The 20,435-nt window shown below is 38.8% G+C and overlaps 1 protein-coding gene across 3 annotated transcripts; it reads right to left on the reverse strand.

The window, feature by feature from the left end:
* Positions 1–3,510: 3,510 nt before the first annotated feature.
* Positions 3,511–20,370, reverse strand: LOC140931389 (uncharacterized oxidoreductase YtbE-like). 3 transcript variants are annotated; one of them, XM_073381197.1, is made up of 8 exons: positions 20,222–20,370; positions 19,870–19,959; positions 16,648–16,755; positions 9,950–10,138; positions 8,473–8,564; positions 7,827–7,925; positions 5,935–6,028; positions 3,512–4,498 (listed from the first exon to the last, which is right to left on the reverse strand). In XM_073381197.1, exons 1-8 carry the CDS (start codon positions 20,271–20,273, stop codon positions 4,353–4,355), a joined length of 870 nt encoding a protein of 289 aa, XP_073237298.1. In that variant the 5' UTR covers positions 20,274–20,370; the 3' UTR covers positions 3,512–4,352. The 3 variants fall into 3 exon arrangements, with proteins under 3 accessions (XP_073237299.1, XP_073237298.1, XP_073237300.1); XM_073381199.1 differs by having other exon boundaries at positions 4,363–4,498; positions 5,939–6,028; XM_073381198.1 differs by lacking the exon at positions 19,870–19,959 and having other exon boundaries at positions 3,511–4,498; positions 20,222–20,366.
* Between the last annotated feature and the right edge of the window lie 65 nt (positions 20,371–20,435).

Below are 20,435 nucleotides of genomic sequence, written 5' to 3' on the forward strand. Positions count from 1 at the left end.
AATACCAATAATGAGAAGGTACCTTCACTTATGACTCTGTACGAACCCTGAATTTGGTACAAGGTATTTCACTCTATCAACTTGCACGTGTACACCCCAAGTACACCCCGTACTGAGAGCTACTTCGACTCCCACCGGGGATGGATTTTTATTTTCGTAACTATCCAGAAATTTTGAAGACAGCCTGGACAATGTTTCATCGGAGAACGAATTTCACCTCCAACAATACAACGGCAAACACACTTGGTAAGTGACGTCACTATTATATTGCCGTCACGTAATTCCTGCGAGAGAGAGGACAGTGGCAACAAGATTGTCGCGGTATTGTTTGTTATGTTAGGTTCGAATATCTTGACTTTTGCAAGAGCTTCAGAAAACAAATAGATACCATCTGGGAGAAGCACAGACAAATCCGAGTTTTCCCAACAGGGGTCGAAATTATGACCATCTGGTTACCTGCATGGGAAAGAAATGCCTGTCAGATGACTTGTTCGCATTGATAACTGTATAAATATGAAGCTAGGCGGGTTTGACAGCCACTGTTCAGGAAATAAGCCCCCTTCCTCTCCTCCCTCCCTCCCTCTCCCTCTTCTCGGAAAGGAGCAAGATCAGACCCGAGAGAGCGGCGTTAATCAAGCCTATTGCATAAGGCCTCACAGCTTCTTATTTGAACTATGAGAATACAAATCTGACTATCAGTGATGTATTAAATGCAAGACTAAACAGCTGACTAAATCTGTGTCGTGAGAAAGTCCAGCCTCAAAGAAAGTCTGTGTGATCTCAGAGAGTTGTCTAGGAAACGTCGTTGAGATAACATGACGAGATGACGAGTAACCATGCCATTCAGTGAAAACATATAAGAGGGTTCTGAGTGGGTAAAATGGGAACTGGGAATTGCCTTTTTATTTTCTGGGAAAATGGGATTTACTGCACTGGGGCTGGGATTTAACCACTGGGAAAGGGATTAACAATTTCTATAATGGGAATGGGATTTCTCTCCTTTCATGATCTTCGACTATATTATTTGACAAAATTGCTCAAATGTGCCTACTTTTTGATATAAAAGAAATAATATTTTGTACCAGTAGACCTCAGTATACACATAAGATCATGTCAGTCTTTTATTTTTTGTCTTCTTGTCTCGCGACACAGTTAGCTGGTCTGGTCATTTCAGCGGTTTGTCGTTGAGAGAATGCATGACGTGGATGTTTGTGCACAACAGAGTTCAAATGCGGGCGTGGAATTGAACATTCCGGTGTGAGGAGGGGATTTGCCAACTATGGCAGTAGAAATATTTTTTCTGTGGACTACGTTGCGCCCGGTCCGCCCAGAAAGCGCCGTTTGTATTGCGGACTATTGAGGAACAGATGGAAATGATCAGAGGAAGTGAACCACGTTCCTTGTTCATCTAACTAATTCAGCGAGTGCCATTTTATCAAAAAGGAACAAAAAACATCGTCTTAAATCAGAGTTCATTGCAATAAATCTCAGGCTTCACTTGTTGTGGCACTCTTGTGTGCACAGGCAACGAAACCAATAACTTGGGGGAGAAACTCAAGGCATTTCTTGAAGAATCAGGCAATGTGAGATTGGTAGACAATCGCAATACGATGAGATGCTTGCAGGTAGAACACCCAAGGTGGACAAGAGTAAGAGGTCAATCAGTGACCGTCTAAAGTACTCCAGGCGTGTGCGTGTGTGCTCGCATGGGTCGCTATAGAAGCTGTAAACACATTGCCACGGAGAATTGATGAGTTGTATGGTCCAGTGTCGAAAATGAGGATGACAGAAGTGGGGTTTTAATATGGTTATGCCAACAAGGGTTGGAAGAGAAAGAGTGTTCACCAGCAGAATCGAATTAGAGATTTTCTTCAGTCCAGGTGAAGGTACAAGATCCAAACAGCATCAACCAGAGCTTTCACTTCATTAAACGCTTCAGTTCGCAAAACGAGCCCTGGAAATTGGACTTCTGATTTGGTAACTGGGATTTAGACCAAAATTTGGCTGGGAACTGGGATCTGGACCAAAGTTAGGTTGGAAACTTGGATTTGGCACCCACCCACCGCAAAACAGCAGTATATTTAGGGTTGGCTAATGCATGCATTCGTCAAACGAAAATGGGTAGTCGGAGAAGGACCACGGTTAAACGATAGAAATAGGCCGTAAGAGCTAAGCAAAGTACGTTAAAAATCGGAGAGTTATGTTCCTTGTTCAAGTTGTAATATGGTAAGACCCCGTTCACACGGGTCACGAGTCAGGACAAATTTTGAACGGACGAATTTTTATATCTGGGAAAGCCATTTACTGTACACGGAACGATGCCAATTCTGTTGTACTGTTTACATGAGTCCGCTCCAATTTTTTACCGTGTCAACATTGATATCGCTTTTTCAATCAAAGGCGCGTAACTAGACTCTAGGCTTTTACCGCATAGACCGTGCAAAAACCTGTACGATTCAGGTGTTTACACGAGTCCGAGTTAAAGTGGAACCGTACAAGTAAACAAATTAACCTTCTTCTGATCAGGTCCAAAACTTGCATACTTTGCCGTTCAAAAACTTGCACGGTTCCACGGGTCGCGCGTAAACGAAAGGCTTATCAGCGCAATGTTTGAAATTACTATGACCTGCGCAGCAGGTGGTATCGTTGCTGGGAGAAGCATGGAGGGGAATGGAAACGCGCAGCGCGGCCACGTCGCGGCTTCACTCACTCGGGCTCCCCTCCCCAAAAATCGACATTTTTAGCTTTTTAGTTATCAAACAAACAAACGGCGACATACCTGTATTGTATCACATCAGTGCAAATAGATCATTTTACCGTTATGCGCTCAGTGCCCTGGCCTTTCAATAGAAGCAAGGCTGTCGGTGACCTTGTTTTGTTACAAACCTTCTTGTTTTTCATATGTAAACAACGATCATGTTCACGGGCTTGTTAGCAGGAGAATACCACGATTTGCACATGAAAATGAACAGGAAGGTTTGTAACAAAACAAGGTCACCGCCAGCCTCGCTTCTATTCAAAGGCCAGGGCACTGAGCACACAACTGTAAAATGGTCTATTACAAAATTTAAGGAGCCATTTGAAATGTCTTCTTGACCCAGCAATCCAAAACCAACGGTTTTTGAGCTATTTTCCCAAATATTAAACACTGTCAAACAACGCTTCCTTTATATTATTAAGGTAGCCTGTTCCAGGCGTTCAGATAGTAGAGCGCGGGAGAAAAATTCACGAAGAAAACAAATTGAGGGGAGAACAGTTCTCCCCTCGTTTTTTCCTCTCCGTTTACAATTTAACTCGCTCCCCACCATCTGACCGCTGTACTATCTGAACGCCTGGAACAGGCTACCTTAAAAATACAAAGGAAGCGTTGTTTGACAGGAACGAAATACCGTCAATCATCAATTAAACCCCCGGGGTGTTTATTAAATTTTAAGGGTCCAAGAGGGGGCGTTTAATATATGGGAGCCGTTTAAAAGAGAGAGACGTTTATTCTCGTAACTTATTTTAACGAACTCAACAAAACTTGATACAATATGCTTTCGGCTAAAAACGTTTGCGTGTTAACAGAATCTCGACTGCGGGCTGACGGCTTTAGCACTCCAGGGTTTCTAATTTAATTCTCTTCTTTTTAGCTACAAACAAGAGGGTGCTTTAACGAGTGTGCACCAAGATCAAGAAGGTCAGAGCGCTACCCTTACTTTGAACTTGAAATCATGAACATGACATAATACACAAACCGATGTTAATCAAGCAATGAAATTAATAAATTGATTGATTTTTGCTCTAGTTTGCCATTTCCTAGTATTTTGGGGCAATTTTCACAGGTGGCGTTTATCAGAAAGAGGCGTTTAATACAAACTTGACAGCGTACGTAGAGGGGCTTTTTTTAGATAAGAGGCGTTTATTTGAGAGTGGGCGTTTATTAGATCATTTACGGCAAGTCTTTTTTCTCGTCCCTCCGGTCTTGCCCCCTCAAGTGGCACGTGGTTATTTTTCTTTTCGCGTACGTTGGCTCTGTAGGGGAAGCTCGTAGTCTCCATTGGTGGGATGCTACCCACAGTCGATTCTATCGACAGTCTACTTTTTTTACACTTTTTCTGGCTTCACACTAAACACTCTGAATTTACTCAAGTTACTGTAATGTACCTGTTTTTATTATTGAAAGTAACAAATTGTACATTTTTGTAGTTTCAGTTTCTTTCCTCTTTTCGAGATGACAACGACAACTTCCTTCACGTAACCTCGGGCGAACAACGGGGAACGAGCATCAAGAGAAGAGGACATTACTTGTGCGCAGATTTCTTTTCTTGTTTGATCAACGAAATTTGCCAACATTTTCCCTGTCTACAATGTCACGTGACTGCCGTTGGATCCCAGCAAAACCGAGTGTTTGTGTTCATGTGATTTAAGACGGCCATGTCCTTTGCAGAGAGTTGAAAGTCGTTAACACTCAAGTTGTCCTTTATGTGCTGGGGTCGGACAGACTTTGGGATCACCCCTGTTGAAAAAGACAGTACCTATATATAACTATAATAAAGAACTCTAAACCCAGAAGTGCACTCGGAAATTTAATCCCTTAGTAAGTATGACTTTCTGAGAACAACAGAAAGTAATCGTATTTTGTCACAATAAGATCTAGTGGAAAAAGTGCTAGATTCATTGGCATACAACCGTTATCTGTGCGTGGAGCTGTTCACAAACCTCTACTGAAGCTCACACATAACCAAGTTATCAGAGAAAATCACCAAAACATGGATTTCTCTTGCAAAACCTGAACAATTGACCTGATGAGGGAGTGAAAGAAGCAACCTAAATGTCCCTTGTGAGACCACATAAGGAACACACCAGTTCAGCCTGGCACCCACCTCTTATGAAGTACATCAAACAGGTGGAAGGAGTTCAGAGGAGAGCTGCATGCTGATTACACACTGACTAATAACTATAATTAGCATAAAACTGTGAAAGGTTTGAACCCAGGAGTCATTTCAAAAGGTTGAGTTTGATCGTCCGGGTGAACGTAGTCCTGAATAGGACAGTTGTTGTTGACAGTGACTGACGTTTCGACAACCTGTGCGGTAGTCATCTTCAGAGTCGCAGCATTTGATCTTGTATACTGCTCCCTGTCTGTCCTCCGGTTTGTCTTTGTCTTTGACATTAGTAAGCAGTCGCCGTAAAGTGGTTATCAGTTTGTGCGCAACACGTATATTGTAAGGTTGTAATATACGTGCAATAGTTTCAGAGGTGCCTCTGATGTACGGTATAGTCGAATATAGATAGTATAGATCAAATGCTGCGACTGCCAGGCTTCTTACATTGGTGAAACCGGCAGAAACCTAAGCACGCGACTGACCGAACACAAACGCGCGACGAGGAATGGTGACGTCAACAATCACATTGCTGAGCACCATTTAAAGACGAAACATCAAATTGACTGGGACTCTGCGACATGTATAACGTATTCTACAGACTACTATCAACGTCTTACTTTAGAAAGCTGGTTTACTAACTTAGAACAAACGCCACTGAATCGTAGCCAACAGTTACCAGCGCCGTACTTACGACTTATTGAGGAGATCAAGCAAAACTAACTACGAGAGAACAACTGGAGAACTGACAATTTGACTAACAATAGACGACAGTTTAACTGTGACAATAGACGGATCGAAACGCACCAATCACTGATTACGAGTCTTCATAGCCAATAACATCACGGCTTAACTGACAGACGACCAATAACATCGCGACATAATTGACCAATTAGATCAATAACCAGAGTATAATACCATCAACTGACGTGATACAACTCACTTTGACTCTGAAGATGACTACCGCACAGGTTGTCGAAACGTCAGTCACTGTCAACAACAACAGTCCTATTCAGGACTACGTTCACCCGGACGATCAAACTCAACCTTTTATAATTAACATACCTACCTACATTATGTTGAAGAGCCCACTTGAGTAACACTTGAGCTGTTGACTTGTTGTATGTTGTAGCTATACTTCTGACTTGTGCCTCATCTAAGAGCTAAAGAGATCGTACTACTTTGGTTCACTGTGCAATCTTGCTTTTTTTGTCTGCATTAAAATTGTCTTGCACAGTCTTGCTCAAATTTTCCCCTTAAAACCTAACAACAACAAAAACAACCCCCAAGGACTCAAAAAAAGGGGATTTCCTACTTGTCATTTGGGCAAGCAGCTGTCACATTTTGCTTAATGATTTAATGATTTAACAATTTAGATAGCGCGTATTTACATGTGCTGATCAATAGCGCTTGTTCGGGGCCACTTCTTGTTCGTCTTAGTTAATGATTTTGTGAGAGGATAACTTGCCTATACCCTTGCCCACTGGGCCAGTAGCCTTTTATAGTTAATTGCCCTGGAAGAAAATCTACTTGTCCCGAACTACCGGACAGGACTTTTATCGAGCCCTGCTTCCCCTCCCCCCATAACAAAACTCAATACAGTTTATCTTGTAATAAGCAGAGCACTTCACATTTACAGGACACAAGCAACAGTAAGTCCAAACTTTTCTTTTGAATTTATTGTTTTTCTGTAAAATAAAATTAATGGGTCTTCAGGTCTGCAGACACCTCCTATAAAGTGGACACCAACAAGGGACCCATAATGATGGAGTTGTTACTGTAACTAATGACTACTGAGGTGCAAGATGGCTTACCATACTCTACACTAGAGATTAAAGGTTACTATATGTAGGTAAATGAGATTGTTGTTCATACAAGTCATCTAGACACCGCTGGTCCTAGCACTATTTTGGACGTGTGTGACATGAACCCAGTAAAGGCCAACAATACTCATCACAAATCGTTGAAACAGGAACCGTTTCTCTTGAATTTTCAGGGGCACCCAACGAGAATCTAGTTCAAAACCACTTAAACATAGCATTGTTAAACGTATGTTAGTATTTAAACGGTAGATATAGGCATATTTTATCGACTAAAATTTTTTCATCTGTTCGGATTTCCTAGTTGAAAGTCTAGTGATCCAAAAATTATAGGGATCAAAACTTACTTTTTCGAAAATTTCAGCCAGAAAAAAGGCTCCCGAAAGTTCAGGTGACCTTTTAGGGTAAAAATCCGTTAAAAATGGGCAATCATACCATGTTTTAGATGTTAAAAAATCCTAGGAGAGGCAGGCAAACAAGAACTTTTGCAACAAATGTTCTGAGAATTCTAGGTCGCAAATCGTCTTCCGAACAGATATTTTCCGAAAATCAGTGACGTTGGGTACTCCTGAATTTTCTCGAAACATTCTTACATTCACTCTCCACACCTTTGTTCTCACTCAAATGTGCCCCTCTTCTTCCGCAATGTTGAGCCATGCGTATTTTGGAGCACTGAGAGGACTGTAACACCCAAATCAACTTCGGGGAAGGGAAAATGTACACAGGTGTTTCAAGGTTGTTGACAAGTATTGTAGCTCAGTGTCTATGGAAAAAGGCGCTAGAAAACAGTGTCATCTGGTAATCCACCTCAAGTAGATTTTCCTTTCAGCCAAGTAAGTAATTTTCATGCTAACTTGACTGATGGGGCATGGTCTAGTCAAGTCATCTTCTAACTACATCAAAAACTTAGACAAGGATGCAGTGGTCCTGGGCAAGCAAATTTGAGAGCTGCTTGTCCTATAAGTATGCTGAAATTTAAGACTTTTCAAGTCCTGCCCTGGGTCAATTGGTGAGTGTCCATACACTTCCAAAAGCCATAAGGTCATGATTTCAGTTCAATGCAATGAATCTCTCAACTACATGTATTAGTCCCATACTAGAAACCCACTGAATCGAAGACTTCATCTTGGTTGTAACATACCTTTCCTTGGCCTAATGAGGTATAGGCTTGTAGCCAAATTCCTTTTCTTTGGCAGTACTCAAGCAACCCTTTCTGGAAAAGTCTTGGATGAAACTCTACCTGCAGTTTAAAACACTTGAGTTGTTAAATAGAGAATAATAAATGGCTGCACAGGGATACCAGTATAGAAGTTATCTATGATTGTCAAATCAATAAACTGTGACTGAATGCAGAGAAAGAACAAGCTATCAATTTGAACATGAGGAGAAAAACTGCACTAGGCATTGCATTTTTCTTGGAAGTTAATGTAGACAATAATTATCATGCTTAATTGTTTAATAGACTGAAATTAAAACAAAAAACACAAACGTGTAAAGAAAGTACACATACCATGATACATACCCAGAGATTCTCTGAATATTGCCTTTAAAAATTCTTAAAAAATTTTTAAGTTGCCGACAATTATATTTTGTAACACATTAATAGTTTCAGTTTCAGTGACTTAGTTTGTAATAAATGTAAGAAATTGCCCCTTCGTGAATGAATGTTGCTCTTTGAATAAAAGCTGTTCTCAGGCTACTGAAGTCCTATGCCGCCACCAGATTATACAAAGAAGCAAACAGACACTACTGTACAAAAGAGAAGAAACATTTATAACTAACATCACCTGCAGTACAGCAGGAACAACAGTAGCATATTGTAACATCTCTTCCAAGTGGGCAACTGTGTAGTTTGACACACCGATACTTCTGAGTAAACCTGAAGGAGACCCATGCAGAATGAGCTCATCACATCGACTTACTTTTACTTTATAGATGGCTTTCATAGTGACGTCATCAAATTGTAAAGTCAAAATAGAGAGATTTTATGCATTCTTATTTACACTAGGTTGAAGATAAACAAAAATTTAATCTTTGTACAAGTTTTCATTCCTGTAGCATGTTTCGTTTTGAAAATACCGCAATTTGAACTTCCCACTTTTCACAGTGCGTGACACCAAAATAGGAATGCTGTCTCATTGAAAAAAAGTATCTCCTCTTGATTTTCAGCAGTATAACCATTCCAAGTATTAGAAGATATTTTTATGCGCACGTATGCTAGTTCTCAAGTGAAGAGAAGGAGCTCTTATAGAAAAAGTGTACTCCAGATGTTTTTGTTGATTTTCGGTGGCCATATTGATGCACCAAAATGGTGCACCAATGTGGCGTCTCCATACAAAGCTCTACAAATGTGCGTGAACTGTTTCGGCCAATAACTCAGAAACTTTGGGCCACAAAGACCTGGGACTTGGACAAAAATTGTCTAAAAATTAGTCTTTAATAACATTTCATTTTCTTGGCTTCTTCCACTGGACGGTTTCCAATTTATTTTTTTGTTGCGTGACAGTGAAAACGATCTACAGACCAACTTTTTTTAAAGGGGCTGGGGGGTGAGGAATTATTTTTAGGGTGTCTGAAATCCATGCGGGTCCTCTGAGTTGAGAATACATGTAGATCCTTCCACCACGAGTGCGCATTGGATATGAGATAGTAGATAGCCATTAATCATCTCATATCCAACAAGCGTGAGTGGACTAATAATTATTGTTTTATTAAAAATGCCCACAAAAAATAGAGAATTCTTCCTGACTTCGTTCGGAAAAGCAACCGATTTTCAGCTTATTTTAAATTTTGAGCAGACGAGTACACTTTATAGCATATTTAGAGATCATGGTATAATGGCTCATACACCATGATGGCTATAAAGCCAATCAGAGCTCTAGAATTGCATTATCCAATAATTCAGTTTTTAATAAGACCAGTCAGCAAATATCCATTGACACTGCCAGAAAGAGTAACTCACCAAGTTCAAGTGTGATACGTTGAATAGCTAATTCACAAAGTGGCGAAAATTGTACAGAATGATGTAAAATAGTTTGTATAGCGGGTACATTAACTTATAGGCAAACTATAGGCAAATGTCTGTAGAATTTGGCAACTTTGTAGAGCTATATCTTTGTTGCTAATTTTCAACATATCATGTTCAAACTTGGCATCTTTACTAATTTTAAAGCGTGCTTTTCACCTTTCTTGATGGATTTTTTGCTAACTGGTCCAGATCAAAAATTGAAAAAAAATGTGGAAGGGTCTATTAAAATAAATAACCTGCTTTATAAAGCTTCTCTAGTGCTAGCCAGCTTCCCTTTCTAAGTTCAGAATTTTTTGGATCTTCCCTTTTCAGCTTTTGTACACCAGGCCAGTGAATGAGATACAAGTCAAGATATTCACAGTCTAAAGCTTCTAGAGACTTCATACAAGCTGCCTCTGCACTATCAAATCCATGGTCTCTTGGGGCTGAGGAGAAGAACAACAAAAAAATACCATAATATAATTTATATGAAATATTTTAAGAGTTAAAGCAAATATAATTTGAAGATTGCCAATGAAGTCATAACAGCCTGCTTCTAAAGCTTTTAGACACAGATCAATACTTAACTCATTCAAGGGTAATGGAGACTTTTTAAAAGATCCAACGACGCAATAGCAATGAGAACATCGGTTAAAAAGTGAATTTTCATTCTTTCAGTCTTAAATTTTGATTATTCTTAACCACTTCCTTTGTGAAATATATAGGCAAACCCTCTTATAAGAAGTCAGATTCCAAGGGACCATATCCAAGTTCAGAAAGAGAAATAAAATTCCATTGTTGCTAGTTTATGCATGTTCTCCATAAAATGCAAAACTGGGCATTTTTATGTCACAGTAGTGACAAAGCAGCAAAGAAATGTACAAAAAAGTGTGATGCATATGCAAAGTTGTTGTCTTGCTTATTAAACCTATTTTTTTTTTGACATTCTTGTTGCCATTGTGTCATTGGATTGCTAAAGTCCTTAATGTACTCAGGGTCAGGATACTCATTGAAAGTCATTTACAGTAGGTATTAAAAAAGACTTTCATTAATAATATTGAGTAACAAAAAGCCTCGGGGCTCTGTGAAGATCAAAGGGCCTGATCTGCTCACCGGGTATTTCTTACACAAAGATAAGAAAAAATATATCCATCATATATATACATATCCAAACAAATTCACTATGGTTAAAAGTTACACATGTTTATTAGCATAGAAGCCGTACATAGCCAAGTATTTTTTCTTTTTATGTTAATATTCAATAGATAGTTGTTGTTCTTTTCTTTCTTAGTAATACTAAACTTTTATTTCACTTAATGTTTCATTTGTAAGTAATATTGATTGTTTTGGTACTGAAATCTTACATTAGGGACTCCAGCGGACCACTGCGCATCTTTTCTGCGCATTCGAATAAATCAATGTTATTTTTGGGGTGAGAAATGGCCGAGCTGGGTGACCTGTGAAAAACGCTAGTTTCGCAAGGGATGCTGGTATCCTACGGTGCTAGGAAGTTTTCCTTCGAAAAGCGAAGAAGGCAAGCTTCATTTTGATGTATTTTTAAGCGATATCCAATGTTACATGCTCTCACAATACACATTCGAAGATTTCAGAGTACATTTTTGGTCATTTTGCTGATGTTTGAGGTGTTTAAAGTGGGAAATTCGAAATCTACGGCCATGTAAGTACTTTTGTATTAGGATTGCTGAAGGATGCGAGCTAATAAACTGGCGCGAAATTATATAACTTCTGTGTGCAGTATTAGAATTTGTTGTTATTTTGGCAATGCGAAACTGGGTCTTAGCATCTGACCCTAGTTATAAATATAAGTATCGAGTATGGTGATGAGTAAATCGTGATTTAGTTTTATTGAGTAGGATTTCGCAGCAAATTAAATCGTGATTTAGTTTTATTTCAACTTGTCAATGACAATGTCATATCATTGAGTGATTGGCAGCAAACTTTTCTCAGCTTTTTTCCTGCCTCTTAAATTTCGGTTATGTATTGGCTATTGTACTGTTTTTTTCCTGCCTCTTAAATTTCTATTAAATCCATTTTTATTGAACATAGGTAATGTTAATGTTACTGCTTTTGGTTCATTGGATCCAGAGATGTCACTGTCACTGTGTCAGATATTTTAAGAGGTAAAGAAATTGAAATTAGTGGCCCATTTCTTTGTCCAGTATTTATGTTAGCATTTTAATGTGAAAAATCTTCATTTGAAGGTGCAGGGATTTAACTTTTGATATACTGCTTAAATTCTCTTAAGAAAAATGGCTGACAGCGAGGAGTATCCTGGTCCATATTGTATGAAGAACGGCATATCAACAGACTGGCTTATTTCCCTGTTGAGTAATTCCAAGGACGGACCTGATCAGCCTAATGTTCCTGATTTCAATGACCCAGTCAAGATCTCCTTGCCAGTATCAGATGACCCTGAAAATGAAACATGCCCTGTGTGTCTTGGAGGATGTGAAAACAAGTCTTACATCAAAGACTGTATGCATTACTTTTGCTTTGCTTGTATCCGTCAGTGGTCTCTGATGGTAGAGACATGTCCTGTTTGCAAAGTGAAAGTAACCTCTATACTTCACTCTGCTTCATCCCCAGTGGAATATCAGGAATTAACTTTGTCAGGAAATTCAGAAACTGGTAAACATCTATGTCTAGGTGTTATTTTAGAGATGCTTAATTTAATGGAGAGAAATAATTTGACCTGGCAGAGTATGATGATATGGTTGAAGTATTACTATGGTGTAAATTTTCATGAGTTATGTCCATCAGTGCAGGCAATAACAAGTCGTGTTAAAAATTTACAGAAGAAAGTTCAAAAGCTATCCAGAGACAGGAAAAAAACTGATATTGAGGTTATGAAATCTTTACCATTTGACTTACCTGAGAGTCGGAAGAGTGAAAGCTTCCAACTAAAGACAAGACAACTAAAGCGCCGATCAGTTGCACTTGACAGGCAAAAAGAAGAGAAGAAAACTTTAGAGAAGGAAGTGGCCATAAAAAACAAAGAGATATCTAAATTAAGGAAAGAACTGGATTCAAAAGGTGAAAAGATTGAAAACTATAAGACAAAAGTCAGTGAAATCCGCAAAGAAAAGAAGAATGTGCAGGAACTGAACAGATATCACAGCAAACGAAACAGTGATCTAAAAAATGTTCACCCCATTGGTGATGATGGGAACAGTGCTCTTTCAACTAAACTGAGAGAATGCAATGATATCATAGTTGAGAAAGATGATGTACCAAACCAACTGTCAGAGAGAGTTGACAAATTGGAAGCTATGCAAACTTCACAGCCTGCTGTAGAGACATTTGAGAATGGAAGGTACACTGATGATGTACGGGTGACTTGCTTGGATCTGTTGAGCAGAAATGTTGGAATTCAAAATGTGGAGCCCATCATACGAAGTGTAAGTAGTAACATTTTTAAAGCTGAACTAGGCAGACTCCCAGGCACAAGCAAGTTGGCAGAAATGCTTGTAGAAGCTAGGACTGTCTCACACTTGCAGCTTGCTGAACAAATACCCAAAGAGCAATTTAACACCTTACACATGGATGGAACTACAAAGTTTGGTCATAAATATGGTAGTTATCAAGTATCTACTGAAACCAGTTGCTACACATTGGGTCTTGCTGATATGCAGTCAGGTTCAGCAGCTCAAACCCTTGAGGTCTTAAAGCAAGTCCTAAGTGACATAGGAAAGGCTGCAGAGCAACATGGCAAGAATGGTACCCCCTCACGTATCCTTACATCTATTAAAAACACTATGTCTGACCGGCACATTGTTGAGAAGAATTTCAATGAATTACTGCAGACATATCGAGCTGAATGCTTATCAGGAGTAACTGCAAACTGGCAACACTTGACTGAAAAGGAGCAGTTGGAAGTTGCCAAGATGAATAACTTCTTTTGTGGAATGCACTTTATGGTTGCAATGGCAGATAAGACTTTGAAAGAATGGGAGAAGGTGCAGTTTGGTGCAGAAAAGGTAGGGGCAGCAGCGCTTCCAGAAAATGCCACGGGCTCTGAGTCAGGTACAATTCGTCTGGTGCGAACCATGTGCAAAGCAATGGAAAAACATGGATCAGAGCAAGTGGGCTGCTCATTGCCTTTCAGTGAGTACCTCAAGACACAAGGAATTAAAAAGGTGCCACTTTCTAGCTGGTGTGTATTTCCTTAATGAACATGCAAGGGTTTTCTTGGAATCCATTTATGGCACTGGAAATAGGTTGCTGCAGGCAGTGTTAGCAGATGTTAAGGTGAAAGAGTATGTTGCAGCAACAAGAGCTCTTGGAGTTATTAACAAGATGATTACAGTCCCCCTATGGAGAGTGATTGAAGATAAAATTCTAGGAATCCTTGATATGAATGCCAAGTACACATCTATGAGGGACTCTTTGAAAGCTTGGTCTGAGGATGCCTCAGCACTGCTTACTGGTGAGGTTTACCTTTTCAATGACACATTAATCAACCGAGATGTTGTGTATGAGAAACTTGTTGAGCAGTGTACTGATGACAGCATCACAGTTGAAGTTCTTCAATTAATGTTCAAGAGCTTTTACCTAACCATGGAGCGAATGCTAAAAGATCATTTACCACAAGGTGTTCAGGACAAATCTAGTGCTATAAAGATCAGTGAAACAAAGTCAACCCCAAAGTCTAATGTCGTTAGTAAACGTGACTTTGCACAACTTGACCGCTTACTGAGAGAAAAACCAAATGCCACAACAATTGCTTTAGAGGGCATGATATTGTATGCAAACAACAAGACAAGGTCTTGGCTTGATCGCAAGAATGCAGAAGAAAAATCTGAGATTCTCAAAATTGCTACAAAGTTGACACCAGCATACAAGAAGTTATTTAACCAAAGGAGAGATCGGAAGCCATCCGTCAACATGTTGCACAGACACTGAAAGAAAAACAAGATGACATTGAAAGAAAGAAGTTAAAAGCTCAGCAACAGAAGGAGAAACTTGTGAATGCCATATCTGCAGATGGACTGTGGCAGACTGCTGATGCTGTTGAGGCCGGTATGTTGTGTTATCCATCAGTCTCAAGAAAAATTGTTGCTCTCAAGCAACAGATCAATTTCAGAAAGATTGTTCTGCTTCAGGAGGTGGGTGACAAGTCTCTGTTTTCCTTCTCAAAAGACAAGCAGCAGCATTCGTTGAACCAACTGAAACAAAACCTTTTTAAGACTTATTTCTGAGACACAGCATGTAACAGAGCCATCAGCAAAATGTGGAAGAGCCCAAGGAGGCCAAGAAGACCCAGTCATTCAGAACCCACAGCTCCTGGTCGGCAAGAGAGTTGTTCACTATTTTGAAGAGGATGGCACACGCCAGGGGTATTTTGGCGTAGTGATTGGGTTGGTTCCTGGGACAAGGACATGGTTTAATATTTCGTATGATGAAGAGGGTGACGACGAAATTCACACGTTCGAGCTACTCGATGATTATAGAGACGGGGACCTAGAAATTTTATACTCTTAGACTTGGCACAATACACAGATGCAAGTACTTTATTTCAGTTTTGAATAAGGACATAATTTTTGACATGAACATTTTGCAACACTGATTTTGTGAATTTGTTGGTGCTTTTCAGGCATTCATTTAACTGAAAGATGGTTACCATGGCAACAGTATGACCTGAAAATATCTACCATCTAGAATTTATTATTTATCAGACTTCAGCATTTCTATAGAATTGTGGTATTTATAAACAAGTAGAAAGATTACGTTTCAACAAGTATGAATTGGGGTAATGTTCAGTGTTACCTTAACACTTTAAGAAATTAAGGTTGCATGGACTTCTTGCCAATAATTGTGCAAATGTCCCTAAGATTTTAAATTTAGAGGATCCTTTCTGTTTCAATGTGTCAGACTGATAAAATTCAATTTAAAATACTTCATTTTGACCCTTGTTGTCATGGAAACGGCATTGCCAGGGTAACCATGTTGCATGTATTGTATGTAATGTTCTCTAGCAAGATATTTTCTGGACTTGCTAGGCTACGAAGAGCTATTACAGTGGTAGTTTCCAGGTAAATACTTCATTTTGACCCTTGTTGCCATGGAAACTGCATTGCCATGGTAATCATTTTGCATGTATTGTATGTTATGTTGCCATGCAAGACATTTTATGGACTTGCTAGGTTATAAAGAGCTACTGTAATGGTAGTTGCTATGTACTCTTAGTTGTAAATAAATGGTTACTATGGTGGAAAAGAAGGCCAATTGGTCCCACTTTTTTGGAGGGAAATTTAAAATTTTAAGCACAAAAAAGTGGAAAATCCTCACTTTCAATATTTCATATCTTTGGAACCATTCAACGAATTTAAACAAGTAAGGTATCATTTTTTTCCTTTTTTTAAGCTCTTTACAACTAAATCTTCCAAAAATAGATTGCTGGTAGGTCAAAAAATGCTCTGGAGTCCCTACTTACATGTCAAAGATAAAGTCAATAAAGTTGTATTGTCATTAAATTAATCTACTCTGTTGTCATAACTTATGGTAAGTCTTGAAATCACAAAATCCAAACCAGTGCTAACACTTCTTGTCACTTATAATCAACAATTGTTTGCATTCTAACTTTTGAGTCTGTGGATGAAATCGTGTGACGTTCAAAGGGCACCTCTCTTTTATTACATTAATATTTTTTGGAATCTTTTTGAAAAGAAATCTGGAAACTTTGTCAAGTTTTAACTTTAGCCACTTTTGGAAGAGAAAGTGTCAAAAGGGGACTGTGAAATTATAGAGGTACATATATGACCTCTAGGAGCGTTGGGACCAACAAAACTGTCTATAATAGAGACATGTTAGTGCAAAATAACAAAATGTTTGACTTTAAAAAGCCATTTTGTTTGGCTAATTAAAGGCAATAACTTAAGATACATACCTAAACTTGTCATATTAATAACACATTAGAGAAATTCCAAAGACTTACAAAGTTTACTTGTTATGAAGACATCTTGTCTGGAAAGGCCATACTTTGGTACAAGCTCTTTTAGTGCACGTCCAATATCTGCTTCATTCCGATAAACAGCAGCTGTGTCTGTTTGCAGCAAGCGAAAAATAATCAAGACTCAAAGCCTTAACTCATTAAGCATGAGACTACAATATGATAAGAGGAAATTAATATTTTGTTATTGTCACTTCTTGTTGTTTATGGAAAGGCTTAAGGAAGTATGACAAGTTCCGTTAAACCGTTTCCATTTGTGCATAAAACATCTCAGTGCCTATAAGTGCTTTTGAGACAGAGGTGGTGTCTTAAGGACCAAACTTTTTAATGGAAAGTATGATGCTAAACTGGAATTTCAAAGAGGTTGTAGGATAAAAAAAGAAAAACCACTGTGTAAGCAGTATGGATATTTACTGAAACAACACATTTCTGTCGTCTTTAAGAATCTGGACAATGGAAAATTGTTGTCTATTTGCTATAACAACATTGATACAGTTTAATCTCCACTTCTAGTGAAGTTTCTTGGAAAACAAATGTGCACGAGTAACAGAAAAAAACACATTGTGTCATAATTATGCCATAATTTTAAACCTTTGTCAATGCTCTCACAGACCATAGCCCCTGATTAATGAGTACTCAAGAATCATGTCATTAATGTCAAATGTCCCTGGGGGAGGTACCTTAACAATTTTTGGATAGGGATGGGCGCTGGGACTGTGGAACCCCTAGCCTATACCGGACCTAGTCCAACTGAACTTTGCTACCCTTTACTAGACTAAACTCCCAAAATAGTGACCTTCCTATGGCCTATCCTAGAGTTGCTATTTTTTAGAAAGTACTGAGGTCAGCAGCACAGTCCAGCCACAACAAAAGCTTAATGAGTTGCAAGTAAACCTAAATCTAAACCATACCCTTTACAGCTGCATACACCTATATACATACCTGCCAACTCTCCTGGTTTTTCCAGGAGTCTCCAAGTTTTTCATCAGATCTCCCAGTCTCCCAGTTAGAAAGCCTGCAATCATGCCCTCTCCCTCTATCTCTGTAATCTGTTTTCAGGAGGAGGGCATGATACATTTCTTTAACAGATCACATGCAAAAATGCCAGAATCTGGACTTTTTTCTGATTGGATAAGAAACAATACGGACGATTTGCGCTGTTCCGATTGGCAAAAACGCCGCCATCCGTTAGTTGTTGTTGATTTCAGTCTGCATTTTTGCTTGCGTAATATTTTAATACACACGCGAGTTCATTATGAAATTTCTGCCGGCTCAGTTTTCTTGCCAGTTTGAAAAATGCCTAAATAGAAATTTCATCCATTGAAATATTTTCCATTTCATCTTATACTAAAAGTTGCAGTCAAAAATTCACCGATAATTTGAATGCAATTTGATACTGGCTACAAGTTGCAGAAGCGACAAACGGGTTCACTTTTCAAATAATTAATTCATGAATGGAATCTTGACCAGGTTTGACTGTAATTCCTGTCATTGCTCCTTCAGAAGCCTACGAATTACTCTGAGCGATCTTCGCCTTCACAACACTTTTTAGTTCGTGAAATATGGTGCTTCAGCCTAATGTTTTTCTCAGAGCTTTCGGCACAGAACGAAGTCAACGAGCTTTTACTAGTAAATTTTTATTATTTGTAGCTGTTAAATAAAGGTACAGCAGCTCCAACTAGCAGTATTTCATCACAAAAAAAAAAACATTTAAAAAATTATTCTTAGTAAGCGCCATCTGACCGTACTTAAACAATTCTTTTCCCTAAACTTTATTTCCAATCGAAAGAGACATTATTATTCCCGCCAAAATTTTATTCCCTTCTGGCAAACGCTGATTGGCTAATAACATGACAGGTCAAGCAGACGTTAGATTATGTAAATTAGGGGGCGGTTGACGGCTTGTTAAATAAATGTATCAGGCGTTATTTTTTTCCCTCTCGAGCCAAGGAAGCAACGAAGCAAAAAAAATAACGCCTGATCTCAGGTTACCAGTTAGAGCACCAAATCTCCCGGGAAATACATACCGTGGCCTTTTTCAGAATTTTTTCATTAATTTTGTTATTAATTTTTTGAGATGTCAAATAGGAAAATGAAACAAGAAGTGGAATTAGTCCTCTTATTTGAGCTGTTCTTGATCAGAAAATGTAAAACAGACCAATCAAATTGATGTATATTTAACAAGTATCGTAATTGGTCAGAAATTAATCAATCAAATTGCACAATACTTGGTAGATAGATAGATAGATAGATATTCTGTTTATTTCACCCACTTGCAGCAATAACTGAATTGTTGGGGAAGGTCATTGTCACATACAATTAACCATTTACATACATTGAAATTTATAAGTTACAAAGTCATTAATTCTTCTGGTATGACCATGTCAACTGACGTCTTGGAAGTTGGACCCTCATACTGTAGTGAGACTCAAAAGTGGCAGGACAGGGGATGATGTTCTTAAGGGGGGACATTTGGCGTGCAGTAGCCATAAACCGCTTACAAGCTCCTTCTCTCCTGTCACTAAGAGACTCCAGGCTGGCCAAGACCAAGGCTTCCGCATAGTCTACCCGGCCAAATATTATTTTAAGGGCTTTCCGCTGTACAGACTCAATTAACTCATCAAGATATAAAGGGATCGCAGCCCAAACAGGTGAGGCGTACTCAACAATGGCGTGGCGTGGTTTTCGCACGCTGTTATTGATGTTGGGAACATTAGGAAGGCCTTCAGGTGATTTTTGGAGAGTATTCAGACATTGTCGAAGATTTCCAGTCTCCAGATTTTTGTACTCTGGGGGTTGGCAGGTATGTAAACTATATAGCCTATACAGCTATTTTGAGAAAGGTTGTCGCATAAAGTGCATGCGACAACCCCGAAAGGTATTGTGGGTGGTTTTGAGTGCACTGTTTTTCAAAGAAATTTAAAAGAATGGCAGGAGAGGTCATGGACATATGTCTGCAAGTGCTAAAGGAAAACAACAATAGTTGGTTCGATAGCTACAGTGTCAGGAACAGTGTATTGAACATATCCCATATTACCTTTCGGGATTGTCACGTGCACATTTTTTCCAACAACCTTTCTCGAAAATTATAGCTGTATATGGCAGTACTTACCCCCCTTCTCACAGGGTAATACCCTATGCATTGACTACCTTATGAGACACTTTTAAATTTTGCAGACAGTCTGCAGTGAACTTGACTTTTCTTACCTATAAGTCTGCAGCCACATTGCAGTGCGCTATCGATTGTTCTGTAAATTACATCATCTTCAGCCACTGATTTCATCTGAAATGTTCCAACTGAAGAAAATCTCTCATTAGTAGTAATTTACAGCACCCATGAAATCAGTACAAGAAATTACCATTGTCAGAACAGGCTTGAGCTGGCCAGATTTATAGTCCATTTGGGTTATTGATGCATGGCGGTGATGAGTTTTAAGCAAAAACTCCAAGAAAGGCCTGTTTGAATTGTAGTTCTGACTTAGATAAGTCTTAGGCTTATATTTTATGTTAAAATAATCATTATATAAAAAGTCATAAAAATTGACATGGAAACACTTACGTCCAATGTTTGGAATCTCTACTCCATTGTTTAAAGCGTGACCAAACGACATGTTATTTACGAAAAGTAAAATATCGCACTAAAAATAGACATCTACATCTATATTTAGTTAAAATTCTCTACAAATCTTCTGACTTTTGATGACCTTTTGAGTCTCAAAAAGCCTGAAGACTTTGCGAGATCTCTTTGATTAGTGCTTCCAGCTTTTTCAGCT

Source organism: Porites lutea, chromosome 3 (assembly GCF_958299795.1).
Source record: "Porites lutea chromosome 3, jaPorLute2.1, whole genome shotgun sequence".
Classification (NCBI taxonomy): domain Eukaryota; kingdom Metazoa; phylum Cnidaria; class Anthozoa; order Scleractinia; family Poritidae; genus Porites; species Porites lutea.